Source organism: Calliopsis andreniformis, chromosome 6, assembly GCF_051401765.1.
Source record: "Calliopsis andreniformis isolate RMS-2024a chromosome 6, iyCalAndr_principal, whole genome shotgun sequence".
Taxonomy (NCBI): Eukaryota; Metazoa; Arthropoda; class Insecta; order Hymenoptera; family Andrenidae; genus Calliopsis; species Calliopsis andreniformis.
The window spans coordinates 15,873,575-15,900,514 of record NC_135067.1 but is presented as its reverse complement, the minus strand read 5'-3'; the positions used below and the strand labels follow the sequence as shown (position 1 = coordinate 15,900,514).

Here is a 26,940-nt window from a genome sequence, read left to right as displayed (position 1 = left end):
CAAATTGCATAAAAATATAATTCTAAAAACAGAATGAAAGTGGGCATAATTTGAGTCTCGAATATAGGGAATTTCGGATCGTGGTCACCTTGTAAAATTGTGCATTTCGTATTCGGTAACGAGATTTAAAATTGAATGAAAATAAGTACAAATGTATTGGTTGGTCAAATTTTGATTTGTTCATCTATTGTTAGAAAGTTTTTTCATTCCTAGTTATGACAGAGTGAAGTTAATTTCAAATTTTAAATCTGATTAAATTACATTTAGGTTCTCATAAAGCATTACGCCATGATATAAATTGCATTATTTGCTAATCTACTTAAATTTTCTAATAAAAAACAACACTTACAATAAAATGTAGGATTCACTAAAGGTGGAATAAATTCGTATCGTAGCTTAAAATAAGTTCGTATAACTTGACTTTACCGAAAAGCAATGTAAATATTATTTAAAGAAAAAGATAAGTCCTCGCGTGGGAAGAAAAGATTCAAATAAAGAAAGAATTGATTAATAAAGAAAGTGATGGGATTATAATAGTAGTTTTGTATCGACGTATACAAGTATGGCGTCCAATCTTATTATCTCGTTTGTGTATAACATAACCTTACGATGTTCGTCTAATGAAAGAAATTTTATCCAAAGTCTAGAAGGGGTGACACGCTTTTCCAAAAATATGACAGAGCCGTGACATCCGTAAGTGAAAGTAATAAGATACATCGCCATTCAAAATGTTAGATCTCGATTTCATTAGGGAATATCTTAGTATGCAAGTTAATGAAATAATTTGTTGGTGGTGGTATTACATCAGAGAGATTTCGTGGCAATTACTAATTGCTGTTACCGCCTATCTTTGCGTATGCATTTGTCTCTATTCAATTTTGAAAAGAGTCAGCCACGCAGCGTGGCAGTTTCCAGGTCCACCTGCCAGAATATTATTAGTCACAGCTCACCCTGACGATGAAGTTATGTTCTTTGGTCCTTTGGTGTACTGGGTCACAAGGTCAAAAGCTAGTGAGATTTACCTCCTCTGTCTTACCACTGGTATGCAGTTCACTCAGCTTGCTGGTCACTCCTGAAACAGATATGATAATCCTGTTAATTATATGTTGAATATATTATCTGTTCGAATGCATTTTCAGGTGGGAATAAAAGAAGGAAAGAAGAGCTATGGAATTGTACAAAGATATTAGGAATTCCAGAAGCTAATGTAACTATAATAATGTAAGAAATAATTTAATTCAATTGATTTATGAGACAGTTTGCTGTTCCTCATTTGAATGCAGTTCAATTCTATCCCTTTAATCTTCTATCATAGTTCAATAAATGCATGTATAGGAGTACAGAGTTACCTGATGATCAAAATGTACAATGGCCAACAGAGGTAGTGGCGGAATGTATTTTACAACATGTAGAGAGCTATAAAATCAATGCAGTTGTAACATTTGACAAGCATGGCATAAGCAGACACAAGAATCACATCTCCTTATACTTTGCCATAGCTGCATTATGCATCGAAAAAAAAGTACCATCCTGTTAGTATCATACAGTGCATTACTAAATCATTCATAAGAAAATACTAAAAGAACTAATTTCTTTCCAGATTGTAAACTATATGTTTTAGAGTCTGTGAATATAATTAGGAAATATGTACAGCTCCTAGATTTACCACTTAGTTTATTGTGTGCTTCATATTGGTATTTAGTCACATATGATCAAAGAAAAGTAATAAGAGTAAGTGTGCAGTTAATATGTATAATTTTTGCTGAACAAACATAACCGCGATTTTCTTTAGGTTTCAGAGTAAACAGCAATTATTTTACGTTCTATTTCCTTGTTTGTTTAGAATGCCATGACTGAACATAAGTCCCAGTATGTTTGGTTTCGAAAATTATATATGATATTTTCGCGGTACACTTTCATCAATACCTTCCAAGAAGTCAGTGCTCTCGATCTGGAGTTGGACCTCCAGTTTGACGACGAATAATCCAAGCTGGTTCATAAACTTGTACAAACTGTAATTAATTGTACATAATATGAAGATGAAATTTGTTTATTAATACGCAATAAAGAAGCTGTAGAGATTTAAGGACACTTTTAAACTATTTTTAAAAATCACATATATGTATATGTCGAGTAGAAAGTATTTTTTATTCGACCTTGCAGAAATATACAAATATTTAGAAAAAAATGTAGCGCATAATTTCCAAAAAGTAACAATAAATTGTCTTTTTATTATATATACTTTGTGCACTGTTTTCCACACAATTCTTACTCGTATTAAATAAAGTATAGTCTCCACTTTGATATGTATGTACCTATTCGGTATGCATAATATAATACTATTTGCATCTATTTTGCAAAAATTTATTATATCTTTAAAGAAACTACCGATTATTAAAAATGATTTGAGCAAGTAAACTTACTAATTTAGGAGTATCCACTTTAGAATCTGTCTTTCAGCGATAACGTATAATATATGGGATTTATCCATGGTTCGAATCTCGTAAATTTGGCACAGTTGTTTTGTGCATTAAACGTACAATCTAAATTAATAATATATTGTCTCTTCTCTTTTGATATTTTATAATACAATCTAATCTCTTTTTTTTTAGAAATTGTACAACAGTATTAAATCTATAATGTAATGTTTAAATGCTTATGCTGGATAGAAATATAATAAATATATGTTAACATAAACATTTCTTTTAAATAAAAACGTAATAAAAAATTGTTCCTTTTTTTCTTCCAGCATAATTAGACCATTTGAACAGTAATGAAAAATGCAATACATATTTCCCTTATCTCATCTTACAGAAGTATAATGAAAGCTGCCATTCGAAGCATACTGTAAATGAATTATATTAACAGTATTTAATATGCTATGCTGATAAACAGTCTTATATCATACAAAGACATCAATAATCAAAGTGTTATACTGAATAAACTATAAGTGTACGATATGAATTTGTGCTCATCAATGATAGCTATATATATATGATTTTTGATCTATAACCAATACTTAAAAAGAGTACGTATGTGCGTTATAATCTTTACGTTTCACATCTATCCATTATACATTTTGCAGTTGAAGTAAAACTTATATCATTTTTGCATAGATTACAAAATTATGGAATGTCATTAGATGTCTTAGATTCTCTCTTTATATATACGCATATGTCAACAATAATCAAATTCTTCAACACTAGAATAGATGGATCCTTATTCGTTTCTAATCGTCAACTAATTAATTTGTATCTTTAAAATTAAATAAATGCTTACAAGACAGTCGCAGAAAATGGACGGCATTAAGTGTTCCCGCAAGATCTTCGATCAGTAGACTACTGTAACAGTAATGAATTAGTAGAATACTGAGTTTAGGTACATAGAGAGGAGTAACACCAAAAGGTTTTTGATCCTTATGGAGAAGAGATCTTCAGTCTACTGTATACAGGAGTGATCAATTTACAACGGATTCATAGCGAAGATCTCGCGGGCCGTATCCTAGAATCTATCTTTGCCTCGGTGATGGGAGCCCAAAGTGCCCATACCAGGCTGAGGAGAGTCTGGGTCTCCTGAATCCTGCAGATACTGAAGTTCTTGCAATTCTTGAAACTTTTCGTGGTCTCGAATGTGCGCGTAATTAGCAGACAGACACATTAAATAGTGTATAAGACTCAACACTACCAACATTGCAGCAACCGTTGCCAAGATAAACATCACCTCTGCCTTCTCCACAAAATCTTTACAAAATAGTTTTACTTCTTGTGGTCCACACACCTTCATATCCTCTACCCTTGTATTGTTTGGAAATATGAAACCTACACAATACATATTTGTTATTCTAACTCTTAAATTACACGAATTTGTTGGAATAAACAAAAAGACTTACTGAATTGAGTAAAGTCGATGCATTGATCAAGAGACTGAACCCTAGGATTACTGCATAATCCCCAGAATATAGTGAAAATCCAAGTAATTATAACCAGGAATGCAAATATTAATAGCCAACCTAGTTGCAGAATGTAGGTGATTGTCATGAACTAAAAAATAAAAAGCATATATTTTTTTATGTCTCATGTCTCTGGAGAGTTGTCATCTATGAAAATGAAAGTACATACAACAGCACAAGAAATACGTCCACCAACTCTGGATCTCCATGCTCTATATACTTTGTGTCGGGTAGCTCCAGTAGCAAGACAACCAACACATAGTATCATAAAACCCAAAGCTGCCATACTAGCACCAATTGTTGCAAAAGTTAGTTGTACGGCTTCTAGCCAACCAAGCCGTAAATGAAATACCTTATGATAAAAAATTATTCATTAATATTTTCAATATACAATATTCATTACAATGTTTACATTAAGATTATATTATTTCACCTGGTCCATCATCAAGGAGCCCAATGTAACTCCCCTATACATTGTGCCACAAAATATACCCACACCTAAGCAGCACATTATAGTTGCAATAAGAGTTGCATATGGCACTCTGGCCATGCAATCATTACACATATTCCCTAAAAGAATGAAAATAATATATTACACATTACTGTAAGTTAATATTCTTGCAATATAAATGACTTAATTATATTTCATTGATCAAATGTTCCTAACATAGTCTCTGAATTTGTTTGCTAATTTAATTTATATTGTGGAACTTACTACAAGACTGATCATCAAAATCAAGCCCATGGAGACTTTTTTCAGAAAATCTGTCTATACTAATATTACTATCAAACCTTCTACGTAATGGCAAAATATCAGTTGCTTCCTCCTGATTTCTCATGTTTAATAACAGTTTCAACAACCTGTTTGAATGAGGTGTGAAACTATGACTGAATGGATGAATCAGTAATCTTCTTGTATATACCTCAGATAAGATTATAAAACGCACGCGAACGCTAACACTATCGAACCGTTACCAGGAAACCGTTTACTACGTAATTCGCCGAGAGGAACTTCTCCTTTTTCATAAGATACTTCCTCACGCAAAAAAGAAACATCGTTTAAAAATCGTTTTGCTTACCCATGTTTCGAGTCCGTTATTAGTCGAGGTTAGGATTGTTTCTAGCGGGCCCAGCCCGTTGCCAATTCCAAGTTATAACAGTAATTGTAAGTTCCTCTCAATTACTATACCAATTGAACGTCGCTTTATTGTATTGGTGAATGACATCCCACACACTTCTTGTAATTACACATCGACACGTCACACCACTTGTTTACACGGATACTTTGAGAAACATCCGATGGATTGAATCTTGTTAACTTGCTCAAGAACACTTTTGAAACGTTTTTATAGGTTTCAGGCGAATCATTAAAAAAAACTGAGCTAATGTGAATGATGAATGGACGATGATTTTAGTAATTTCAGATTACTTGTAATTAACTTTGGAACGTTGTTTACGTGTTTTTCAGTGACCCTTTAATGCGAGTCAATATGGCGACAATAGGTAAAAGAGAATGGAAATTATTGTCTTTCTTTAAAAGGCATTCCATAATGTAGTATATGGGGTACAAGATTTCCTGAATTAGAATTGACTACTATTTTAGTGACAAATGTTAATAATTATTAGTACATAATAATTCTATTTAACAGCTTCTCATCTCATTGAATCATTAAACCCATTTTTTATTTATATATTGATCTGATACATTTCCAATATTTTACAGAATTGGAACGATTTATTATGAATGATATTATGTCATATTATTATTAGTTATTCGTTTTTAAATAGACTACATATTTCAAAAAATGTTATCAGTGAATGTTATAGACATCTAGTGGCAAAAATTATAAGTAGATTTTCTGCATTCAGGGGCGTATTTACGACAAGTAGTGCCCTTTCAAATAAAAAAGTTCATTTTTTGTATCAACGAAATGCTCAATTTATTCTTACGTTTTACCGCTAGACAAATGCAGCGTTTATCTATAAATTAATCCTAAAAATCTTATTAAATAAATTCATGAAATATGTAAATAAATACATAGACAATTATTAAAAATCATGAGTTCCTCATTATATTTAAAAAAATCAGCTATCTTATAATTGGCTAAGCGGATACAGTATACCTAATAAATCTATAAAAATAGTTTTTTCTTAACGTAGTTTGACTACTTAAAATGTACTATACAAAATATTTTTTTCTAAATGTATACTTAGGATTACCGGATATTCTTATGTTTAGGCTGCACGAGATATTTAATAACGGTAGGAAGATCACATAATTTTTCTTTAACAACATGAGGTACTTCCGAGTTTTGATGATAATGTTGATTGTATCTCGTAATGGCACCACTGTTACTCTCATAAACTATGCCACCACCGTAACTCTGAGGACTTACCTAATAACAATGAAAATCATGAAAATCTGTGACTCCACATTTTGATTAAACTGTACATGTAAAGTCTACTCACAGTTAAAGCAGAACCATCTTTATAATCAACACGAATATCTCCAGATGATAATTGTGTTGCAGTACCTACTCCAGGAACTATTATCTTACTTATACTATTGTTTGAATTTCGTATTGAGTTCATTTTCCGCGACCGAGACGCTACTGTTGAAATAACAGAACTAGCATCGAAAGACGGCATCTGGAATATGAATATATAGAGATAGATTTCGTTTTATAAAAGATTATTTATATTATTACGTACCACGGGCGTGTTATTCGTCGTATGCGAAACATTTTCTTTTCCTTGCAAGCAAGGGGCATCATTCAAGGCCGCACTAGGCCTACGTCCAATTATAACAGGAAAGCACGAATGACCTGTAGCCGCTTCTAAAGATGTTAATGTGGATTCCAACAACAAACAACGCTGATAACATTCCGAATAATGTTCATAATACTCATCGAAATGCGGCGGAAATTCACCCTCCGTGTAGGTTGGACCATCACTCTTTTCAGTTATTTTTACAATGCCATCGACACGTACAACCTAAGCAAATAATCATTTTTTCAGGGCATATTCATAATTCTACCTATAAGGCACATATGTGCATACCTTAACTCCATTATAAAAATGAACCTCGCAATCTGGATGAGGTCCATTTTCCATGAAGAGACATTTCGATCGTTGCGTGTATAGCGTGAGTTTTGGTGTCTTAGCTCTGACAAGTTTTATAAAGCGAGAAGCGTATACGTATTTCCTATGATGACGTGGCGGTAGATTTTCGTACGAATAAATACTGTCTGCACCACGGGCTGGCAAAGGAGGTGGTTGCGAACCAACTTCCGTTGGAATGGTTGGTTTATAAAGAATCACTCTTAAACCATCGCTCGATATTCGACACACTTCGCTTACCCTTTCCTACAATACAAAAACAGTGACATCTTTGGAATTTTCGTAGGCGCCACTTAATTTTTGTTACACATACCACGCCATTTCTACGTTTGATAAATTCGATGCAAACTTCTCCCTGATCTAAAATAGTAAGAATTGCATTTTTTGTTCTATGTCTAGTAGGCTGAAGTCTTTCCGATGATAAAGGCGGAACTTGTAATTTTCCTCCGTCTTCGGAGCCATCAAAACAATTATCAGCCTTCTCTTTTTTCCTATATCTATCGCTTTTATGTTTTTCGGTCTCTTCGTACGCGTCACAACAGCTATTGTATTGTTCGCATTGCGAGAAGATTTTACTTCGTGGAGGCGGTGGTATACCAACTAATACAGAATTCTCTTTTGGACGGTAATCCATGCAATTTCCTTTGTGCGAATGCGTTTTCGTGATAGGCTCAGATAACGCTTCACTTCTTGCGCTAACCATTGGTCCGAGACCATTGGACATGATAGGTAGCGTGGACATTCTTTCCTCTGATCTAGAACGCATTCTCGGTCGTCCATATGAGGATAATGTTCTACCCACTCCTGAATCAGCCATGCCATCGTGTAATAGTCCTTTGCTTGTGCCATTCTTCTCCTATGAATGGAAATATTTATAGATAGATAATAAAGTTCTTTCCGATTTATTTTTTAATTTCGTTTAAATGCTACTTACACTGTGCAGTTTATTCCTATCTAAGTTAGTTATAAAAGGATGTTTTGTAATATCGCGTAAACGAATTCTGTCTTTTGGATTCTTTTTTAACAACTTATCTATAAGATCCTTAGCATTATCTGATAAATGAGCTGGCATCACATAGTCGGCCATGACTACGCGTGTCAAAGTACTTTTAACAGCATCTGTATCAAATGGTGGTTTGCCAACTAATAGAGTATATAACATGCACCCTAAACTCCAAACATCTGCTTCCAAGCCATGTGAGGATCTTGTTGCTATCTATAATAATATAGAAAGAAGTAAGTTAAATACTATTCATAATTTTGGTAATTCATCCCAAATCAATTAACACACCTCAGGAGATATATAATTAGGGGTACCACACATAGTTAAATGTTTCTCATCTGGTCTTGTCAATTGAGTAGCTAACCCGAAGTCTGCTATTTTCTACAAGAGAAATTATTTAATTAAATTTAATATTTCTAGTATGACGATCAAATAAAATAAACTATGTCATTTTTCCTACCACTTGCATGTCTCTTGTCAAAAGCAAGTTAGATAAAGACATGTCTCTATGAAGTATTTGATGTGAATGCAGGTATAACAATCCTTGCACTACTTGTCTAATTATCCGACTAGCTAAAATAACATGTTATTCATATAGCATGTGCAAAACTTTCAATCAGTGAGAATTATAAATCTATCTACATTTATACCATGTTCTTCAGGTAGTGCACGGGAGCCTTGTAGTTTAAGAAAACGTTGAAGCTCTCCATTGTGACATAATTCCAATACCAAATAGACATAATTGGCATCCTCAAAAAATGTATACAACTCAAGTACTGCTGGATGCTTTAATCTTGAATGAATTGCTACCTCTTGACGCACTCTACCCACCATCCCAGCAGCTTGCATTAACTTTTTGTCTATCTAAAATTTTATAATCATTTGCTTCATGAGAATCAAGTAAAAAAAAATATCAACTTCATGTTTAGAAGGGTGAATGCAACAAGTGTTTTTAACGACGCCAGCAAGACTTAACCTAGGATAGGAAGTGAATTACCATTTTGATTGCGACTTCTATGCCACTGCGAAGACATTTTGCTCGATATACACTGGCGAAGCCCCCTTTTCCAAGCAAGTTCAGTACCTCGTAATCCTACCGACGGAAATCATTCATTAATTGAACGTTAACGCCGAAACTGTAAGCGTACAAATTCAAAATACTAACCTCTATTTGCTCACCGAAACCTCCCGACAATGGTGGCATCTCCGGCATCCGGGTGATAAAACAGTGAAATCGTTTCAATCACCGTGTTCACTAAGTAGCACTTTCGTACATCGAATACTTCTCAAATGAAATATATTTAGGAAATATATCGGTATATTTGTAAATAGAAATGACATGGCGGGTCCGCCATATACAAATTGTATATAGGTATTTAATTGACGATAGATGGCGCAAAGTTTTACGAACAGGTTTCAATTGTTAGCCCCCCCGATGCATACGTATAATTAATCGATCGACAGATCTAATGCAGGTAAGTAAAAGTACCACTTTTTTGCGAATTTAGATATGCTATTACTTTTCACAACTGTATTTCATTCTAAATAGCTATAGTTACAAATTAGTTACAAATAATATACAGCATAATTTACATTATGCGTTTGGATTAAGTGTTAACGTTTTAGCGGAAATGGACGAAATATCGAAATGCTGCACAATTCGCCGATAGTAATACATAATTATTCTACAATATAAATATTTTGATGTTTGGACAACATAATAAACACCCAGTATCGATGTCGTTAATTAGTTTCACTTTCACTGCGTAAAGAAATATTCCGTATTATAATTGTACACTTATCATAGCTTTTGTTTATGAATATAAACCATTTTTGTGGCACAGGACTCGTTTACTTCGCGTCTTGTTTCACTGACATCTAAATCATTTTACACGAAGAGTACGTAGTTCGTTTTTTATGAGGTCAGTCTTTAAAAATAATACGACTACAATCAGTAATTCTGTAAAGTCCAACATTTTTACTAAATTAGAAGACTGACGCTACATTAAAGTAAAGAGTTAGTTTGAGTATTCATAAGCATAGAACTCTGACATCGTTGGGCTGGAGGTTGATAAATGGGCTGTGTGCTTCGTTGCTGATTACGTTTCCTATTGTAACCAGCCTTATTTGAAGGAACAACTCCACTTCCACCTCTCCGAAATTCCATGCCTGCTACATTACCCGTCATTTTAATTGAATGTATAAAACAATCAATGAATATTTTTCTTGCGAGAATATATAAATTTACCAGCTATATGATTTTGTGTTTGGTCATATCGAGGTTGTCTGTTATTAAACCACTGTTCTAATTGTTTTTGATCCATGCCATAGTCTTGAACAACTTGATTCTAAGAAAATATAACATGATTAGGTACAATCACTATTAAATAATTTATATGTGTAATTGCATAAATTTTACATACATCATCTGTTATAGGGAAACAGTCCGCCTGAAGTACTTCCTCATAATTTTCAAATCCTTTAAACTGTACGACACACGTTCTATCCGACACCGCAGTTACTTTTGCGTTATAATACTAAATGTCAGAACCATTAATTATATTAGATATAATAAATGTTGATGAATATAATTATTATTTACACATGTTACCTTACCCTATTATCTTCCCAATATTTGGCTAAACATTTGTCACCTACTCGCCAAACCCAAGTACCACTACCAGTATTCGTATTTTGACTATTATTGTATTGGCTTTGACTTCTTTGACTGTTGGGTCCAATAGCCGCTTTACCACCAGAACTGTCATTTGGTTGATATCTGTTTAGTTGGTTTTTATAATTTTTATCATTTGTGTTTGCAGGATAAGCTCTATGTGTTCCATCTTCTTGTGCTCGATTATGCCTACCGTAAGAAGCATCATACATTTGTCTATTCCTAACATCAGTCTCATGATTATAATTTCTGCTGGTACCAAAATTTTTCCCTTGTTGATCTTGCGAAGCTTTATAATAATTACTATTGTCGGTAATATTTGTACCGTTTGTTCGCGTTTGTAAACTGGGATTCCGGGAATCATTCAGTTGGGATTTTTGATACACCTTGGTTGTACTATCATGTTGGGAGTAGTTGTGAGTATCTTGATTTCGTTGGAATCTAGGTGGTTTGTTTTGTTGAGAACTATTTCCTCCATTATACTGCGAATATTGAGAGGTAGCAGGGTTACTAAAATTTGATTTTTTAGTGTTTTTATTTTCTTCCGAATGTCGAGGAGGGATTTGGTATCCACGCCCTCCTTTTTGACCCCTATTAAAAAGAAATAAATTCTTGTTTTCTGATACTAATATTCATGATTGTATAAATCGAAAATAGATCTATACCTTCCACTTTTTCCACTTTGTGTTTCATTAACCTTAGGTTCAACTCTATCATGATTACTTTCAGTATTATGAGTATGACTATTTTGGAATAGACTACTTGTTTCTATAGATTCAGACTGAATAGGTAACTTATCTTCAAGGAAGTCAAAGAGTGATATTTTTCCACTACTGGGTTTACTTTCTTCAGTTTTTTTATCAAATCGCTTATTTCGTGGCTCTCGAGATTCCTTAGGCGTGCTAAAATATAACAGAATTGTTAATCAAAGAGCTATGCCGCTTTATAATAAAAAATAATAAAAAATAGATATACTTGTGTTTATTATCTGTTTTCTGCAAACTTTTTAGAGCTTTGTCAACATTATTTCGATTGATTTTCAAGGCATATTCTGCTTGTTCTATAGAAAAGCCTTGATCTACTATCTTTTGTACACTATGATCTAAAAGCTGCAAAAGTATCATGAAATATTAAATTCATATAAGTTTTAAATTTAATTTTAATGTTAAATATTTAATGTACCTGTTTATTTCCTCCACCAAAAATTTTTTTGCTACCTTGTTTTGCAGCTTCTGCTATAGCATCTTTACGCTGAGCTTCAAACTCTGCATTTTCTTTACTAGATTTTTCTCTTTCTGCTAGTGCCTTAAAGTTTTTGTCATGCTCAGACACTTTTATAATTTTCTTACCAAATGGTATCCATGGTGGAGGTCCACCTTCTTCTGCAGACCTCACTCTTGTATGTAAAGCCAATTTCTATTGAGATATAAAACCTTTAGTTTAAGTTAGAATTCATTTATTTTAGAATTCAGTAATGCAACTTACTTTATTCAATTCCCACTTTTCTACAAGATTAATTACTTTTCCTCCGAGCACTTGCACTATGTGCATAGGTCTTAATAAGATAATTCCATGAGATATTGGTATATTTCCAGTACTAAGTAACAGTTTGGTACCAGGTGGAGTATTTAAACTAAAACAATTCATGAGCTTGTTACCACTACCATTATAAATCAATTTAGAACAAGATTACATGATTCATTCTCTTTTTACCTTAAAGAGGAAATGTGTTGAACTTCTATAGCTTGATAATTATTTTTACCATCCGTTAAAGAGAATTTCAAAAGACGTGGAGCTGCACGAGACTCCTCATTGTGTTTAGGAGCAGAAACATTACGTATCTTTTGTATTTGTAACACAATATTGCCCTGAGTAATATCTCCTTGACCATTGCCAACTTCTCTCAGATCAATCTGAACATGAATTAAAAAAGGGTAAAAAAAGAGTAGGTTTTTCAGAAGAGAATTATATAATGTACTTCTTACATCTAATAATCGCTTTATGATCTTGTGTATATCAACAATGCTCCCAGAATCACTTGCGATGTTGTAACCATGCTCTGTGATGTACCTAATTCAAATATTTATAAACTTTTCTATATTCGTATTTCAAAAAAGTACTTTGTCTACAAAAAACAAGCTTTTACATAAAGTACATTAATTTTTGATACGCACCATCCCCTGTCCCTCAACCTTTCCATAATATTCACTGTCATTCTGTCTTTCAACTGAACTCTTTAACGAGCCAAACTCCTTAGCCTGCCAGTCTGCCCAGAAGAAATTTCATGTGCGTTACATGCGTGTACTCAACTTCTACATAAACATGTGTCAGCTGACGTGCAAACCAAGAGGAAACAGATTTCCGTGGAGTCAAGGGTTACGAACCGAAATCAAACCTTTACACTACAACGTATTTTCGTTCGTTAAACCGCTTGATATTTTCTAGTTTCTCCAAACAATGCATAAAAAGAACCGCGCCTATTAAACCTCGAATTCTCTGCCACCATCTTGGCCGTTTAGTGCACCGTGATTTTAAGATCGATATATCGGTATCTCTAGACCAGTACGTGAGTATCGATACATCGCCTGATATTTAAAAATAACTACTGTAGATAACTTTAATTAAAAAAGTAACTATTTTTTTCAAATAATATAGGATATCATAACATAAGTTGCAAATACTTATCATGAACGAAAACTGATTAAAATATACGTTTAATAAACATTTGTATCTATTTATTGATCAGTTATTTTAAACTTACAATTGTTGTGTGAAACGTGACTCAATAAATAAATAATTCCTCAGGAAGACAAAGCATGTTCAGCTTTAAAATCACATTTGAATGCGATACAGTACAGGTTATGTAACCATATAACGTTGTAGAGTAGCTATATTCAGCTAGAAATAGTGAGAACCAAGTCTCGTAAGAATCTACAAAAAGATTGCATGAAGCAACTTAAATAAATGAACAGATCAATAGAAAATAATGCATTGTTGTTCGACAACGATTCTCGACCAATTGGATGTATGGAAAATGGGTCAGCCTGATGTTTCTCATCTTAGGTTCTATATAAAATCGAGATTTAGTGGTCAGTAGGAGTAACACATTCCTCGGCTCTTGAAATTCCACAGATCGTAGAGATAGTCAGCTGTCTGCAATTCTCACCATTAAGATGACATTTCGTCGATAACAGTTTGACATAAAATCTGCAGGAAATTCTTTTACTTAGAAACTAGAAAAATTAGAATTGATATTAAAATAAAATTTAATAGATTTCTTAAAAAGATTGGCTCAAGGTGATCCTACAGGGCGAGCAAGGCAATTGTGGTCGTCAAGTTCAGTCAGAGGTCACTCCATCACCAACAACCCTCTTAGCGACGAAGAACAAGAAAGGCATTAACTGCCTGATTGGTTCAATTTCAGCTGACGATTATTGCTCGGGTGGAGTCCCGTTTGAGCAAACGATGAAATTAGATCAGATAGGAACTAACTTCGGTGATGACGGAAACGTATAGGCGCGATTATGAACATGACCCGCCCATATTGTAGCAGCAACAATTCGTGAAAATTGGATCGGTAATTACCGCACATCAATCGTTGGAATGTTATATTAAAGAATAATTATCTCTCGTTAATGCAGACCTAGAAAGGAGGAATACCAAGGGTCTTATATCCTCGCTGGTTGTCATTTATATTCACGGTGTCGCCACAAAAATGCAGAGACCGTATTTTCTAAAAAGAAAGTGGCGAAGACTAGCTGTCCCGCCATTGAAGGACGTCTCGCTGCTTTAATTGTGCATTACGGTCGTGGGAGAAAATGATCTTTGCATTACTGGGTCAGCCTTAGCGAGTAGAAAAATAATTGTAAAGCCGAAGATGCGTCAGACCGAGTATAAATAATGCAGAGTGACTTTTATGCTTTTCCGCGAAACGTAGCCACCCATTTATAACTCTGATACGCATCGACTTCAATTACTTTTCTTGCATTAGTTGAAGCGTGTATAGAATTCTACACATCGGTACTTGACACGAGGCAACCATCAAAGCGACGTGAAATTAATTTTGCACAGACGTTTCTGCAGCAAGTAAAAATCCACTTTCCAAAGAGTGTTGCTTCTGAATGCGTGAAAACAGAAATCTTATTTGCAAATAAGCGAAAGACTACCATCGCACGAGGTGGTCTTGTGCGTGAAACTGTTTTATTTCTCGTTGAGCACTTCTCTGTTAATTAGTCGATGAGTCGAGTGCTGCTTTATGAAATTTAATTGAGAGTAATTATAAAATGATGTCCCATCGCGTGACACGTATATCTCACGTGCTGCAATATTAAACCAGGTCTGGGTTAGGTCTGTATGATAGTAATATCATGACTGAAAAAAATATGGAACACGTGTTTCGAAATAGGTGAACCTTAAAGGTTCATCGACACAAGTCTAAATAGTAGACAACAGAGCTCTATTAGAGCTCGCTGTCAGATAAGTAGATATGTATAAGGAACGTGTTGATATTCCGCTAGCTTGCACTACTATAATGACGAAGTGTATCTCATTGTATGTATAGTAACACTCGAAGACTGGGATTGCCTTTTCTTATATAAACCACATGCGTTGTGTACAATGGAACCTAAGTTTATGTTACAATAGAATGATCGATGGAAGTGTACATTTATATGTTCTTGGGATTATTTTAGGGGCACGGGTAGAAGAGATTGTTGGTGGAATTTACAATTAGTGTATCTGAATTTTTTTGTACAAATTTTCAGAAATTTAAATATTCAAATATTCAAATTTTCAAATTTTCAAATTTTCAAATATTCAAATATTCAAATATTCAAATATTCAAATATTCAAATATTCAAATATTCAAATACTCAGATATTCAAAATTTCAAATATTTAAATCTTCAAATCTCTTTAAAAAACACGGGCACACGCAAACCTTTAATGCCAACTATCTACTGTCTCAAACAATTAGTCACATGCCTCCTAAAAGGGGATATTGCCACGCTCTACTTAACAAATTCCACAAACCATCAGAGACCCGCTAAAACACGATCATTACACTTTGGTAGCTTCCCTCACAAAACCGAGTTCTACTTGTTCAAATCCCATTCAATACGATTCCAAAATAATCATCCTAATAATTTCGTCAACATCGTCAGTTCCCTCGCGACGCCACGTAATTCATACGAAATATCTATGCAAATGTATTCCTTATCATCTCCAAGACGCTCATAATGAACCACGTCGCTCGGGTGCGACAAATTTACACATTCGCGGCAAATGGGTGATCAGCCGAGACCCTCGGGGCGATAATACGGCCGACACGCAACGGGCGAGGAACGCGTCGCGTAGCCCACTTTCGGTAGCTGGCCAGCAAGCGTGGATTCTCCGCGCGTCGGATCGCACAATGGTTACACGCGGTATATAGAAGCCTGGTTGGCGTTGTGTACACACAGGTACGACGATGGTAAACGATGACTGGGTGGTGGAAAAGGGGAAATTCGAATAAGCAGGGGGAGAGAGAGGGCGAGAGAGCGCGTGCGAGAAGGAGAGGTTCGGTAGAGGGGGACAGAGCGGGAAATAATATGCGAGAGGGAGAGGGAGGATAATCAGGGAGAGACCGAGCGACAGAGCAAAGGAGAGGGAGAGGAGCAGGGACAGAGAGCGAGAGAACTCAAGTCGGTTTTACCATTTCAGTTTCACTTAGACCCGGCCTGAAATCGCGCGTGTCCACGACGATACTCGAGCCCGCAGCCGCCTCGTGTGCCTGAATTAAGCGACGATTTTCCAGGCCACCGTGGCCGAACAGTTTTCCTCGTACTGTCCTAGGCAAAAGTGATCCTCCATCGGAGCAGCAACAGTTTCGAGCGTGGTTCGCGCGAAACGGTCTCACGTTTCGTCGGCGAAACAACATCTAACCGGTGGCAAACGAAAGGGAAGCTGACACATACGGGAACTATGTGAGTAGAATCCTTCAGTCAACGTTCCCTGGAGATTGAGCATTAGCTATGTACGCGATCTCCCCGTTTTGGAGCAACGTGGATACTTTGTTGATCCCTCTGACGCAGTTACCAATCCTCGGTTCTCTCGATCGAAGATCGACTTGAGAATCTAAGAATCTCAACTCACTTTCGCCGTAAAGTAGTAGACCAGTCGGTGGTCCGTTCATAAGCGAGGAAGTTCAATTAGAGTCGGCAGAGTTATCGGCACAATAACGGGTTAACTCGTCCGCAGACGTGGTACAGACAAGGTGCAGTCGATGCACAGTGGTCAGTGGTGTTGCAACAGCGAGAAACGGGAACCGTGTTCGGCTGGTTTCGACACCGCGCCAGTAATTTCGATTTCGAAAATCGATGATCGGGCAGAAACGCGTTCCCGCGACACGCCACGACATTCGGCGCCAAGTGTCCGCCTCTTGTCGATGATCGACGTCGTGGAAAAGCGTACTGCGTATTTAAGACTCGTGGCACTGTGAATCGTGACTGGCGACTGTCAGGAATTCTCAGCATCCATATTGTTAGGAAGCAGGCGATTGTTGCGAGAGTTTGCGTTTTACGCGGCGTCCTGGCACGCAGAGATTGCATGTAACAGTAGACGCCGAGTATCGTAACGCGGGCATAGCGATCGTACAACGTGGAGCGTGTAAAACTCGATGACCTCGGCTCCAGCGTAACTTTCGACCGACTGAAAGGAGCCCTCCGACTTTTTCTTCGATCGTTCCCTCTTTCTTTAATCCTCTCGGCCGGGCCCTTTTTCCCTTCTCTTCCAGATCTGGTTTCATAATGCATTTCGATAACGGTCGGTTGGAGAGCGTTTTTCGAGTCCTTAGATCGGCCTCTGAAGCCTTTTGTCAACCTTCGATCGAGGAAACGGAGCACTAGGGACGCTGACATCACGGCTTCTACATAAATAATTCTGACCTAACTACTTCTCCTAAATTCGAGTTTGGACGAGAAGCCAAGGTTCGACGTGATCCCGCTGCTTGCATATGGTGCTTTCGAAAAGCGTGTCTAATTGGCTCGGTTAACTCTAGGCGAATTCGACGAATTCGAAGACCGCAATATGCCATTACTTTTTAACGAGCCGACCAGACGTATTCCAGACCCAATGCTAGCAAACGGAGAATGCAATGGCATGACCTTTAAACGAGGAACACAGGTCTAAGCGTGTCCGTTGGCGAATTAAGGCTGCGACAACACGGCATTCGAACCAACGAGATTCACGTTTTAACGATTTTCTCAGCGTTGAGGTAACCTTCGAGCGAGCGAAACTTGTTGCCACGTTTCACTGACGTTCTCTTCGTTGAATCCTCCAAGCTGTTCCGGATTTTTGCTATGAATCATGGATCTTTAACAAATGGGCCCATGCAAATACCACTGTCTCGGGAGAAAACGATCCACGCGGAGTCACGACTGCAGCCGTGAAACCCGCTCCTTCGTTCCGTACGTAAGTGATGCAGGTATAAAGCGATGATGTCAATCCGTGTGGGTTCGTTTCGTTCGTGAGGATCTGAATCATACGCCTATCACGTTTCCATCAACATTCTACGCGATACAATTGTTGGTTCAACAAGAGAATCGTTGCAGCTTGTGCTCTCTTGAGTTAACGAGCATCTGCTATTCAGATTGAAGGAGGAACGAGTATGCATATACTGTAGAGCAAAGTGGATGTCCACTAGCATACTTGGCACTCGCTTAAATTTCCTTTGACACTGGTTCCTGTTTGTCTAACGTATGTAGGTGGCTTTCAGTGCGCTTAATTGCCACTTTCCTCGAGTGGACATTTGATATTCTAACGTCATCTCGACTTCTTTCCTCGTTATGCTTTCTTTGGCTACATTGAGTAATTCCATCGGAGAGTATTAATTAATCCTGAGAAAAATTCATCGGCAAATCGAACGGTTGGGGATAAGGGGATGATTAAAACTGCGTTCAAAGGGATGAAAAGGAGGAGGGAGTCATTTCGTCGGGCGAAGCGCGTAAAAACGACAGCCGCGAGGGATCGATACGTCAAAGTGGTCGAAGCGTTGGATTACCATGGGGAGAGGAATTACGTTGCTCCAATTAAATTCCCCTCTCCGAGGGTCCATCTGCGCGGCAGGACGAGGAAGAAACGAAGTTCCTGGGTGACGTCATCCACTGCCACAGGTTTCGCGGCTGCTCCATTATTTTTACGTTTTATATTGGCCGCGGATTACTTAATGCGAAGGCAGAAGCCACTTTCTCTCTCGTGTAACGTGTCTTTAAGGCAGTATGTCGGTGCGTGACCGAGCCTCGAGAGAGAACTTCGTTGTACAGCTCGTTGCAAAACCGGTATCCATTCCTCGACCCATGGAATAATTCTACGTAACGGACCCGAGACACGCTTCCTGTTAACATTGTCGCTTCGGTTGAGTGCAGAGCTACGATTTCGAATTGAAGGAGTGACGTCAGAAAAATGAAGGACAATTGACACGAGTGCAGGGTACTTGTTGGGTGATGAGATTAACATGCCTGAGAATTGCGCGCACTGAGTCACATTTCTTTTAACGTCAGAGGAGAGCAATCAGAGGTGTAAGGTTTCTGTAACTTTAAAAATAGGGGTATTGTGATTTTGTGTGACTTAATATCTTAAAGTTGGACAGAGTATGTAGAATTATATGACTCTGAAGTATTCTTTAAAATATACATATATCAAGTCTACAATCACCAGAACTTACAACTGGACTTAAAATTTATTGGTCCTGAAGTTCTTTATGAACTAGGATCAATCCACTATGATGAGATTTAATCCTATAAACATCGCTTAGGGCTTAGAGATTTAAAGTCTGCCTCTACACTATTTAGCTTAGAACAATCTATAGACTTAATATGGACTTAAATGGATTTAATGCTCTTTGACTCTAGAGCTCAGACATTTTTTTCCAATCCTTCAACACAATGAATCTATAACGTACATCAATCGACAGGTGGTTGACCGACTGCTCAAGTAGCCTTCGATACTCCTTTAATATTGAAATAGCAATTATTATTTTCCGAAGCATTCTACCCTAATAACCTACTTTACTTCAGCCCTCAAAGCTACCCTTTGTTATTTCCTACGTACTTCGCCAAGTTGTAGCCCATAGCAATCAGCGGGTAACCATGTCCCCTCTTTGTTATAAAAATGATTGAATCGACTCGTTCTCGTTTCGAGCGGTCAATACGTAGCCGGTTCCACGGAGACGAAGGAAATCGATAAAAACTGGAGCGGTACACACGCAATGTCACGTGAGAATGTTATTTTCTGCGGTATGTAATATACATGAGCTAATTATGATGTAAGATTGTGAGATCCACTGATAATGAGCACCTCGCACCCGTAATTAAACGCACGACCTTAAAGATGCGAGGCACGAAAACGTAGTACCACGGTCTGTGCACTCGTGTCAGCAACCGTGGATTTGCTTTTATTATCGCCAGCGAACAATGGACGAGCATTTAGAAAGACTATAGGCGCGTGCACCTCTATCTGCCCGATCCTTTCAATCGATCTGCACTCTGCACTCTCTCGAACGCAGTTCCCCAGAGCTACCCTTCACCTGCGCATTATCCAAGCTCCACGATCCTCGTATGACGAATGGTGCTGTAGGCCTCTCGGAAACGGAAACGTGGATGCTCGAACGTTGCGTAACCTTAGCATCGATGCAAATTATCCCGCTGCGTTACGAGCGTATAATATAACTCCATGGATTAAAATGCATCGTAGAAGCATGAGGCACCTATGATTCATCGTGTAGATAAAAACGCGTAAATAAGGAGTTGTACGATTATAGAGCAAGGGGAACACAGTACTTTCACGAGCGCGGAAGCCTTATGTTCCACAACTCGTAAATAATGTAATTCTCGCTGGGAGGATCTTTCAAGCAGGTCCGAGCTCTCTTGATTCGGGTCAAACGTGTCGAGGGAAATTACACGGTCGAGTGAGCGAATTAGTTAACTCAGAGAATTGAATAATGTCAAGTATGATTAGGGGCCACGGGATCTCGAGATCAAGGTAAATACCGTGAATCTTTTGAAAATCGAGAAGCAGAAACTCAGCAAGATGGAACCTAGGACTGTCGTCTAATTTAGCTAGACGAGACGGGCTAAGTGCACGTTGCAGGTGCAATCGACTGTCGGCGCGGTGTCGGTGAGTACGTCGAGGGAAACAGCCCGCAGCTCATAAATATCATTCACCGTGTCGATAAACACAACAGTATATTGTCTGCCAGTATGAAATGACCTACTTCCGCTGGCCTCAGGAGTTGTTGGTACGCCTCCATCTATGCGAAGGTCATCGTTCATCGCAGCCGACAGGTGCAACGTGCACCTCGTCGCTGTGGCGAATAAACAGAGCCGAAGGATCGTTTCCTGCGCGCGAGTCGCGCTGAATGGTCGCGGCATGCAAAGTGAATCGATCGTGATTCTTAGGTCTTACGTCACGCAGAGATCCGTGAGTTAGCGAGAGCAATCTGCTCGGACGTGATCCGCGCGACGATCGAGGAGGCCTTACTCATCGGTTGCGATGATCTTGAAACGGTCAGCCGTGACGTGAAATAAAACCGGCGACTTGTGGGATCTGCTTGGCAATTAACCGCGGACTGCTCCAATCCTCCTCCGATCTAGCGTGGTTCATAGAAAACAACTTCTTCTTTTATATTTCTTCGACGACTAACGAGCTCCTGTAAGGGGTACTCGAGGCGATTTGCATGTTGATAAGGCGGAGATTTCGATATCATTTTGTGTAGTATTGTAGCTGGCTGAGTGTAGATGCTGTAGATAGAATCAGTTTGACGTAAATCCTTGTCAAACTTCAGGAAAGTTAGAATACAAAGCACCAGGCTGATAAGAATTTTTTTGTTGAAAGTCAATGACTCATGGCAGGCCTTTGAAATGTAAATGTGTGACATCGTCGTTTTAAGCCAACCATCATTGGCTCTTAACGTTACCAAATTTTTACCCGTATTCTTTTGAAGAGGTAGCATGCTTTTGTTAACAGAGTCTTCTGTTGCAAAGAGGGTTTGCTATGAACTTGGGGATCCTAATTCAGATTAGAAATTAAAAGTGATGAAACTGTGGCGTAATCGTTTAGTAAGAATGTAGGTCGGCGGAAGGAAAAAATTGAGGACGATTACGAGAGGTATACATGAAATCACGAAGAAGTCCTCTACGTGTCATGACATCAGCGCGGAAATTATTAAGCGACTAGGCAACGTCTGGACGTCTTCGAGAATCACAATGACGAGAATTACGCGATCGTTCGATCCTAATTCGGTCTTGGAATTGCCGTTGCACTTGCAAAACAACTTTGCCGAGGTTCTTCAAAGACCGTTAACGAGGAGCGAAAATAGAGTAATCCCTAAAACGTTTATCTAATCAGGAGATTTCAAAGTTTGAGTTAGAATAAAATTACCACTTGAAAGTGCAGCACACATTCTCCTCATAATAGCGATTTATGGTGCTCGTATAAACTGTGTAACGAAACTGTGTAACAGTGAAAATCACTTTCCCTTTTTTAATTGTTCACAGATCCAAACGTAGACAAAGATGGGCTACGGAACAGAGATGGACGGCTGTGGCCGCTGTATGAAATACTCCTTGTTCTTCGTCAACTTCGTCATTTTCGTAAGTACTAAACAACCTATAGTTTCTTCTTGAAATATTTCGTAACTTCAATTAATATCCAGTGACATTGATATTCATTTCCAGCTCGGTGGAGTCGCCATAGTGGGCCTCTCAGTCTGGGCCCTCGTGGACAAAGTCCCTTGGATAGGTGAGCTCGTGGGAAATGACCAGTTAACAGGTGCAATCTATGTTCTGTTAGCTGGAGGAATAATCGTCGCTGTGATATCGTTCTTCGGTTGCATCGGCGCATCCCGAGAAGTCAAGTGCATGCTTCTCACGGTATAATCCTAGTTCAGATGTGTTATCGTCAATGTGGCACGAATTGGCCGGTCGATTAAACGATAAAAAAAATATTTCAGTACTTCATCATCGTGTTTCTGCTGTTCGTGACGATGCTAATTGGAGGAGTACTCGCGTACGTGTTCCGTGAGAAATTAATGAACACGCTCCAGAGAGAAATGTCGAGTTCGATGAGAGTTTACGATACCCGTAAATCTGTCAGAGATGCCTGGGACACGACCCAATCCACGGTGAGTGGGCGCCTTTAAAGTGCAAAAAATTTCACGCCAGCAGTTTCTAATTACACATTCTCTGTCGATATTAGCTTCATTGCTGCGGTGTAACCAACTGGAGAGACTGGGGAAGTTTAGGACTTAATGTGCCACAGAGTTGCTGCCGCGAAATACAACCTGGCCAGGTAAAGACTAATTTATTTAGCGAGCTCGATCGCTGGCATAGACTTTAGATCCGTGGATTCGTGTACGCTCAATTGCAGTAATTAGTGGATGCAGTTAGCACTATATGAAGTCGACTGTAATTATCCCATTGAAGTTCAATTATATCTCGAGAGTCGGAGGGAGAATTCATTTTTCATCGCGCGAGTAATTAACTTTGATTTATTTCTGCTTTTATGATTCATAATTGGTAGTGCGTATGTGCTATCAGAAGCGCTCACGCTCTACATATTGAACCTATAAGTTTTCACACGGCATAGTAAACACTGTGATAGAAAATTCAATTAATCAGGAATTTTGTTTCTACGATCAATTTGTATGAAATATGTTGATTAAATACCCACAGTCGGCTTAGTAGGCATCTGCTGTCATACCAACGACCGATAAGTAGCTTTAATTCGCGGGTTTCGTTTAAATTATTCCTGATTCGAGTGAAACTATCAGGGAAATCGTTCGATCGATTCCACGGAATTTCAAAATAATCACGACCTATCGATTACATTCAGAAAATTGTTCTACGATTCCGTGGCAATCTCTCGATCGACTGCGGAACTGTTTCGCCTCTCACGCTTTCACCGGTTCGATCGACTTTCTCAAGCGAACTGTTTCTCATGCACGATCTGTTACAGCGATTCAACTGCAATGCTGGACCAGACACGGTGAATCCCTCGAACGCCTATCTCGAAGGTTGCATCAATGGAACGCAGATTTACATGCAGAAGCACGCGACGATCATGGGTGGCGCTGGAATTGCAGTCGCGTGTCTCATGGTAATACTTTCTCCCTTTCATTCGGATTTTAATTCAGTTTACGGTGAAAATTCATTCAAAAAGACTTCTCCTTTCTGTGGTACAGGAAATGGAAAATATTTTTGCGAGTGTAATATGCAGTAAGACCCTCATTAACCGAATTTCAGTTATTTGGTGCTCTGATAATTGGAGTGTAATGTGATCTCGATTAACACTTGAATCGTGACTCCACCAGAGCCTCTTGAAGTAAAAAATTGGTTACTGAAAAAGTGCTTCAGTTTTAAATTGTTGCTCATCAATATTTGGAGCATCATATCAGAATTGATAAAATAAAAAAAAAGGAGAGATGATATATAAAGTGGTTTTAGTGCATAATATCTATTTTTAATTCTTGCGCTTCTTAATTAACCGATGTCCTAATGCATCAGTTTGCTAATTACCGAACGTATAATGATCAGTAACCTTTTCTTTGCAGTTCTTCGGCATGATATTCTCGTGCGCGCTCTTCAAGATGATAGAATGACAAGAGAGTAGCGTGGTCTAAAAGACACCTTCGTTCTTCGTCCCGAGGTAACGAAGAAGAAGCGGATGTCAGCCGTCCTCGAGCGACTCGTATGAATTCATAATCAACGTCATCGTCATTGAGTGTACCTTAGCTGAAGTACGAGAATCAAAATGCATCTCCACGCGCGTCTGCCTTCCAATGTACAGTTCTCATCATTTCTTTTGTTACACTTTCTTGTATACTTAATGTACCTTTATTTAACGTTCCCTCTTCTTTTGTAATTTATAGAGATACGTTAAGTATTTTTTTTTGTTTAATTGTACAATGTATTATATAATGTATACTTTTTATGGTAACATATTGTGTACCTTCTACTCGTAATAAATATAACGTGTACAAAAGTGTCTTGTTATCGATGAAGGCCAACACAATCCCTGTCGTCTGGATTTCAAGTGAATCCATTGTCCTTGGAACTTGGCCTGTCTAGGAATGCTCCCTGGATTCCACGGTCCAATCGATACTTGCGATGCAGGAGTGTCTATCGTCCTTGTCTGTTGTCATAGGCTATATTTATAGCACAGTAATTCTAAACTCTCGACGTGTATTGCTCTGCAGGCTAGACATTCAAAACTTGTAGAGATTCATTACTTCTAGTAATTCTGAAGTTTTCTTCTCCGTGCAGTAACACACCAAAAATATGGCGCAAGTTTCCATCGTTCCGAACAGGGGGTGCTTCCGCTGGGATAACGAGAAATTTATCGAATTTCTCGTTGCACCAAAGTTTATTCTTCCCCTGACAGATATGCAATCGCGCCCTTTAATTTCGTTAGCGGGACGTGTATGCGTCAGAACTTCCCCATGACGAGTCCTCGTTGAAAACCCCATTCGGACACCCCTTTTGCATTTACCATACCCTGTCAGGCTACTGGTGAGACAGGTTCGCGTGGAATGTCTCGCTCGATTTGCTATTAGTGCACTCAGGTTGAGTGACTTACCGTGACGATTAAAAAGAAATAGAGAAAAGGAAATTTGATTGGTTTGTGACCACAGAAAAATACCTTTCGAAGGAAGAAATTTTTAAAGAACTCTAGCCCAGCTGAAAATGGCGAACAGAAACGAAAAAAAGCATTGTGTTCGAAAGTGGTGCTTATTAAAGTCCTGGACGAGACATCTCGACGGAAATAAAAGTACACGATACCATCCTTATTACTCGTCCTTTCTTTGTCGTTTCGCGTTTCACCAGGAGCCAGAGAAAAAAACGCAGCAGAGTAACTCGTGGCTACAATCTTCGGTAATGAGAGGACGTACATTGTCTTTGTTTCGGACACAGCCAGCACGCTGCGAATCTCCGATACAAAGATAGGATAGACCAATCCCAGTCGTATAGAGAAAACGCCGCGAATCGATATTCTGGCTGGTCATTGGTCGGTGCAGCGGAAACAAAAACCATCCACGTCTCGAATATTTTCCTCTTCACCAGAAAATTGACCCGACTATAAAATAAGCATTTCAATAGAAGACACAGAATACAAAGTTATAAATTGTACAATGATTGATCGATTGTCTCTACCGCCGACTCGAGTTTAGCATTTCAAATTCTGCGTATCCAATAACGACCCTCGCTATGTGTTTGCTTACAGCTTATTCACCCCTTTGTCGTCAGACTACGTGCCTCTTTGCATTAAAGCACGACGGGTTGCCATAATGCCGGCAGCTCGCCAAAATAAACCGTGCCACTCTATCAACCTGCTTCTTACTTTTCCATTAATCATCGAACGGTACAGTCTCCGTCGAAATTTCCATGGTAAAGATCAACACGATTTCAATTCATAACGGAGCGTTGCGGACGTTTTAATATTTCCAACCCTTCGTGTTCCAGCGTGCAGTGCACAGTTGGGACACGTCGCATGATGGTGCATTAAAAGACTGTCGGGACACGTTGTACCGTGGTGCATTAAAAGATTCACGAAAACACGTGCGCACCGCGCAGAGCTCTTGCCAAAATTTCCATTGCTCGAGGGCAACTGGTACAGTCCATGGAAAAGCTTGCTGCGACTGTAGACATCTGGTACAGTCATGTCGAAGAATTTTGATGAATAGACATTGTGATTAAAGGGTGTTTTATTTCTATTAGTTATTTGGTTGAGTTTCTTTCCAACTTTTCGCGTTTTCTATATCACGATTCTAATTATCTCAGTTTTCTTGTTCGTAATTTTCCACTCCTGTGCCATCGTCGTTACGACCCGACGTTCTCCTGGGGTTTATTCACCTCGGCGTGCGTCACCCTGCACGCGTGTTTGCGTCGAGGCGTGACTGGTTGCCATTACGAAGGCGTCCAAACGAGGCACGCGTGGAGTTTCCATTTTCCCCCTTATCTCATGCGTATCGATCTCTCCAAATCCTCATAACAGTTGGCTTGGCCAAGAGGTAATTTCTCCACGCGTGAAGAAGCATTATACTGTCCCACTTTGGTGGGAGATTTTAAAAAATTTGCAAGTTAGCGAAGTGCAACTTTTCCCTCCGTTTTAATCCTCCAGAGGACCCTTAATTTCTCTCGACTGATCGTCGAGTGCAAGTTCC

At 38.4% G+C, this 26,940-nt stretch overlaps 5 protein-coding genes and 1 long non-coding RNA gene across 8 annotated transcripts; 3 read left to right on the top strand and 3 right to left on the bottom strand.

Annotated features, from left to right (window-relative positions):
- Window positions 1-728: 728 nt before the first annotated feature.
- Window positions 729-2,229, top strand: Pig-l (phosphatidylinositol glycan anchor biosynthesis class L). The gene is made up of 5 exons (XM_076380569.1): window positions 729-1,041; window positions 1,140-1,221; window positions 1,336-1,532; window positions 1,601-1,731; window positions 1,844-2,229. Exons 1-5 carry the CDS (start codon window positions 729-731, stop codon window positions 1,982-1,984), a joined length of 864 nt encoding a protein of 287 aa, XP_076236684.1. The 3' UTR covers window positions 1,985-2,229.
- On the bottom strand, window positions 944-5,388 carry M6 (neuronal membrane glycoprotein M6). The gene is made up of 6 exons (XM_076380570.1): window positions 5,029-5,388; window positions 4,383-4,519; window positions 4,119-4,301; window positions 3,890-4,040; window positions 3,549-3,818; window positions 944-1,072 (listed from the first exon to the last, which is right to left on the bottom strand). Exons 1-6 carry the CDS (start codon window positions 5,030-5,032, stop codon window positions 1,002-1,004), a joined length of 816 nt encoding a protein of 271 aa, XP_076236685.1. The 5' UTR covers window positions 5,033-5,388; the 3' UTR covers window positions 944-1,001.
- Window positions 5,389-5,657: 269 nt separating this feature from the next.
- Window positions 5,658-9,363, bottom strand: Sak (polo like kinase SAK). The gene is made up of 11 exons (XM_076380189.1): window positions 9,238-9,363; window positions 9,070-9,165; window positions 8,723-8,936; window positions 8,533-8,645; window positions 8,361-8,453; window positions 8,004-8,285; window positions 7,383-7,925; window positions 7,010-7,315; window positions 6,662-6,943; window positions 6,419-6,598; window positions 5,658-6,345 (listed from the first exon to the last, which is right to left on the bottom strand). The coding sequence occupies exons 1-11, from the start codon at window positions 9,283-9,285 to the stop codon at window positions 6,166-6,168; spliced, it is 2,337 nt and encodes a 778-aa protein (XP_076236304.1). The 5' UTR covers window positions 9,286-9,363; the 3' UTR covers window positions 5,658-6,165.
- Window positions 9,364-9,581: 218 nt separating this feature from the next.
- Tdrd3 (Tudor domain containing 3) lies at window positions 9,582-13,247 on the bottom strand. Of its 3 annotated transcripts, none has more exons than XM_076381013.1 (11): window positions 12,921-13,247; window positions 12,732-12,816; window positions 12,460-12,659; window positions 12,232-12,379; window positions 11,929-12,162; window positions 11,722-11,855; window positions 11,412-11,648; window positions 10,689-11,337; window positions 10,496-10,609; window positions 10,321-10,420; window positions 9,582-10,244 (listed from the first exon to the last, which is right to left on the bottom strand). In XM_076381013.1, the coding sequence occupies exons 1-11, from the start codon at window positions 12,959-12,961 to the stop codon at window positions 10,078-10,080; spliced, it is 2,109 nt and encodes a 702-aa protein (XP_076237128.1). In that variant the 5' UTR covers window positions 12,962-13,247; the 3' UTR covers window positions 9,582-10,077. The 3 variants fall into 3 exon arrangements, with proteins under 3 accessions (XP_076237128.1, XP_076237130.1, XP_076237131.1); XM_076381015.1 differs by having other exon boundaries at window positions 9,582-10,241; XM_076381016.1 differs by lacking the exon at window positions 12,732-12,816.
- A 3,168-nt stretch (window positions 13,248-16,415) lies between these two features.
- On the top strand, window positions 16,416-24,761 carry Tsp74f (Tetraspanin 74F). Its single transcript, XM_076380824.1, has 7 exons — window positions 16,416-16,708; window positions 22,277-22,372; window positions 22,457-22,651; window positions 22,732-22,902; window positions 22,977-23,069; window positions 23,736-23,876; window positions 24,331-24,761. The coding sequence occupies exons 2-7, from the start codon at window positions 22,295-22,297 to the stop codon at window positions 24,376-24,378; spliced, it is 726 nt and encodes a 241-aa protein (XP_076236939.1). The 5' UTR covers window positions 16,416-16,708; window positions 22,277-22,294; the 3' UTR covers window positions 24,379-24,761.
- On the top strand, window positions 16,999-22,257 carry LOC143180831 (uncharacterized). Its single transcript, XR_013002189.1, has 2 exons — window positions 16,999-17,079; window positions 19,842-22,257. It is a non-coding gene; the product is annotated as an uncharacterized LOC143180831 (long non-coding RNA).
- Window positions 24,762-26,940: the final 2,179 nt, after the last annotated feature.

Bases quoted from the DNA above. Each gene is read 5' to 3' on its own strand.
- Pig-l (XM_076380569.1), top strand. From the start codon at position 729: ATGTTAGATCTCGATTTCATTAGGGAATATCTTAGTATGCAAGTTAAT. The intron at 1,222-1,335 runs GTAAGAAATAAT...ATGCATGTATAG, and splicing joins GCTAATGTAACTATAATAAT to GAGTACAGAGTTACCTGATG. The intron at 1,732-1,843 runs GTAAGTGTGCAG...TTGTTTGTTTAG, and splicing joins ATCAAAGAAAAGTAATAAGA to AATGCCATGACTGAACATAA.
- M6 (XM_076380570.1), bottom strand. The intron at 4,302-4,382 runs GTGAAATAATAT...TTTTATCATAAG, and splicing joins GCTCCTTGATGATGGACCAG to GTATTTCATTTACGGCTTGG. The intron at 4,041-4,118 runs GTATGTACTTTC...TTTATTTTTTAG, and splicing joins GACGTATTTCTTGTGCTGTT to TTCATGACAATCACCTACAT.
- Sak (XM_076380189.1), bottom strand. From the start codon at position 9,285: ATGCCGGAGATGCCACCATTGTCGGGAGGTTTCGGTGAGCAAATAGAG. The intron at 8,937-9,069 runs GTAATTCACTTC...ATAAAATTTTAG, and splicing joins TAGAAGTCGCAATCAAAATG to ATAGACAAAAAGTTAATGCA. The intron at 6,346-6,418 runs GTGAGTAGACTT...CATTGTTATTAG, and splicing joins AAGATGGTTCTGCTTTAACT to GTAAGTCCTCAGAGTTACGG.
- Tdrd3 (XM_076381013.1), bottom strand. From the start codon at position 12,961: ATGACAGTGAATATTATGGAAAGGTTGAGGGACAGGGGATG. The intron at 12,163-12,231 runs GTAAGTTGCATT...ATATCTCAATAG, and splicing joins AAAAGTGGGAATTGAATAAA to AAATTGGCTTTACATACAAG. The intron at 10,421-10,495 runs GTATGTAAAATT...ATATTTTCTTAG, and splicing joins GTTTCCCTATAACAGATGAT to AATCAAGTTGTTCAAGACTA.
- Tsp74f (XM_076380824.1), top strand. From the start codon at position 22,295: ATGGGCTACGGAACAGAGATGGACGGCTGTGGCCGCTGTATGAAATAC. The intron at 22,373-22,456 runs GTAAGTACTAAA...ATTCATTTCCAG, and splicing joins TCGTCAACTTCGTCATTTTC to CTCGGTGGAGTCGCCATAGT. The intron at 22,903-22,976 runs GTGAGTGGGCGC...TGTCGATATTAG, and splicing joins GGGACACGACCCAATCCACG to CTTCATTGCTGCGGTGTAAC.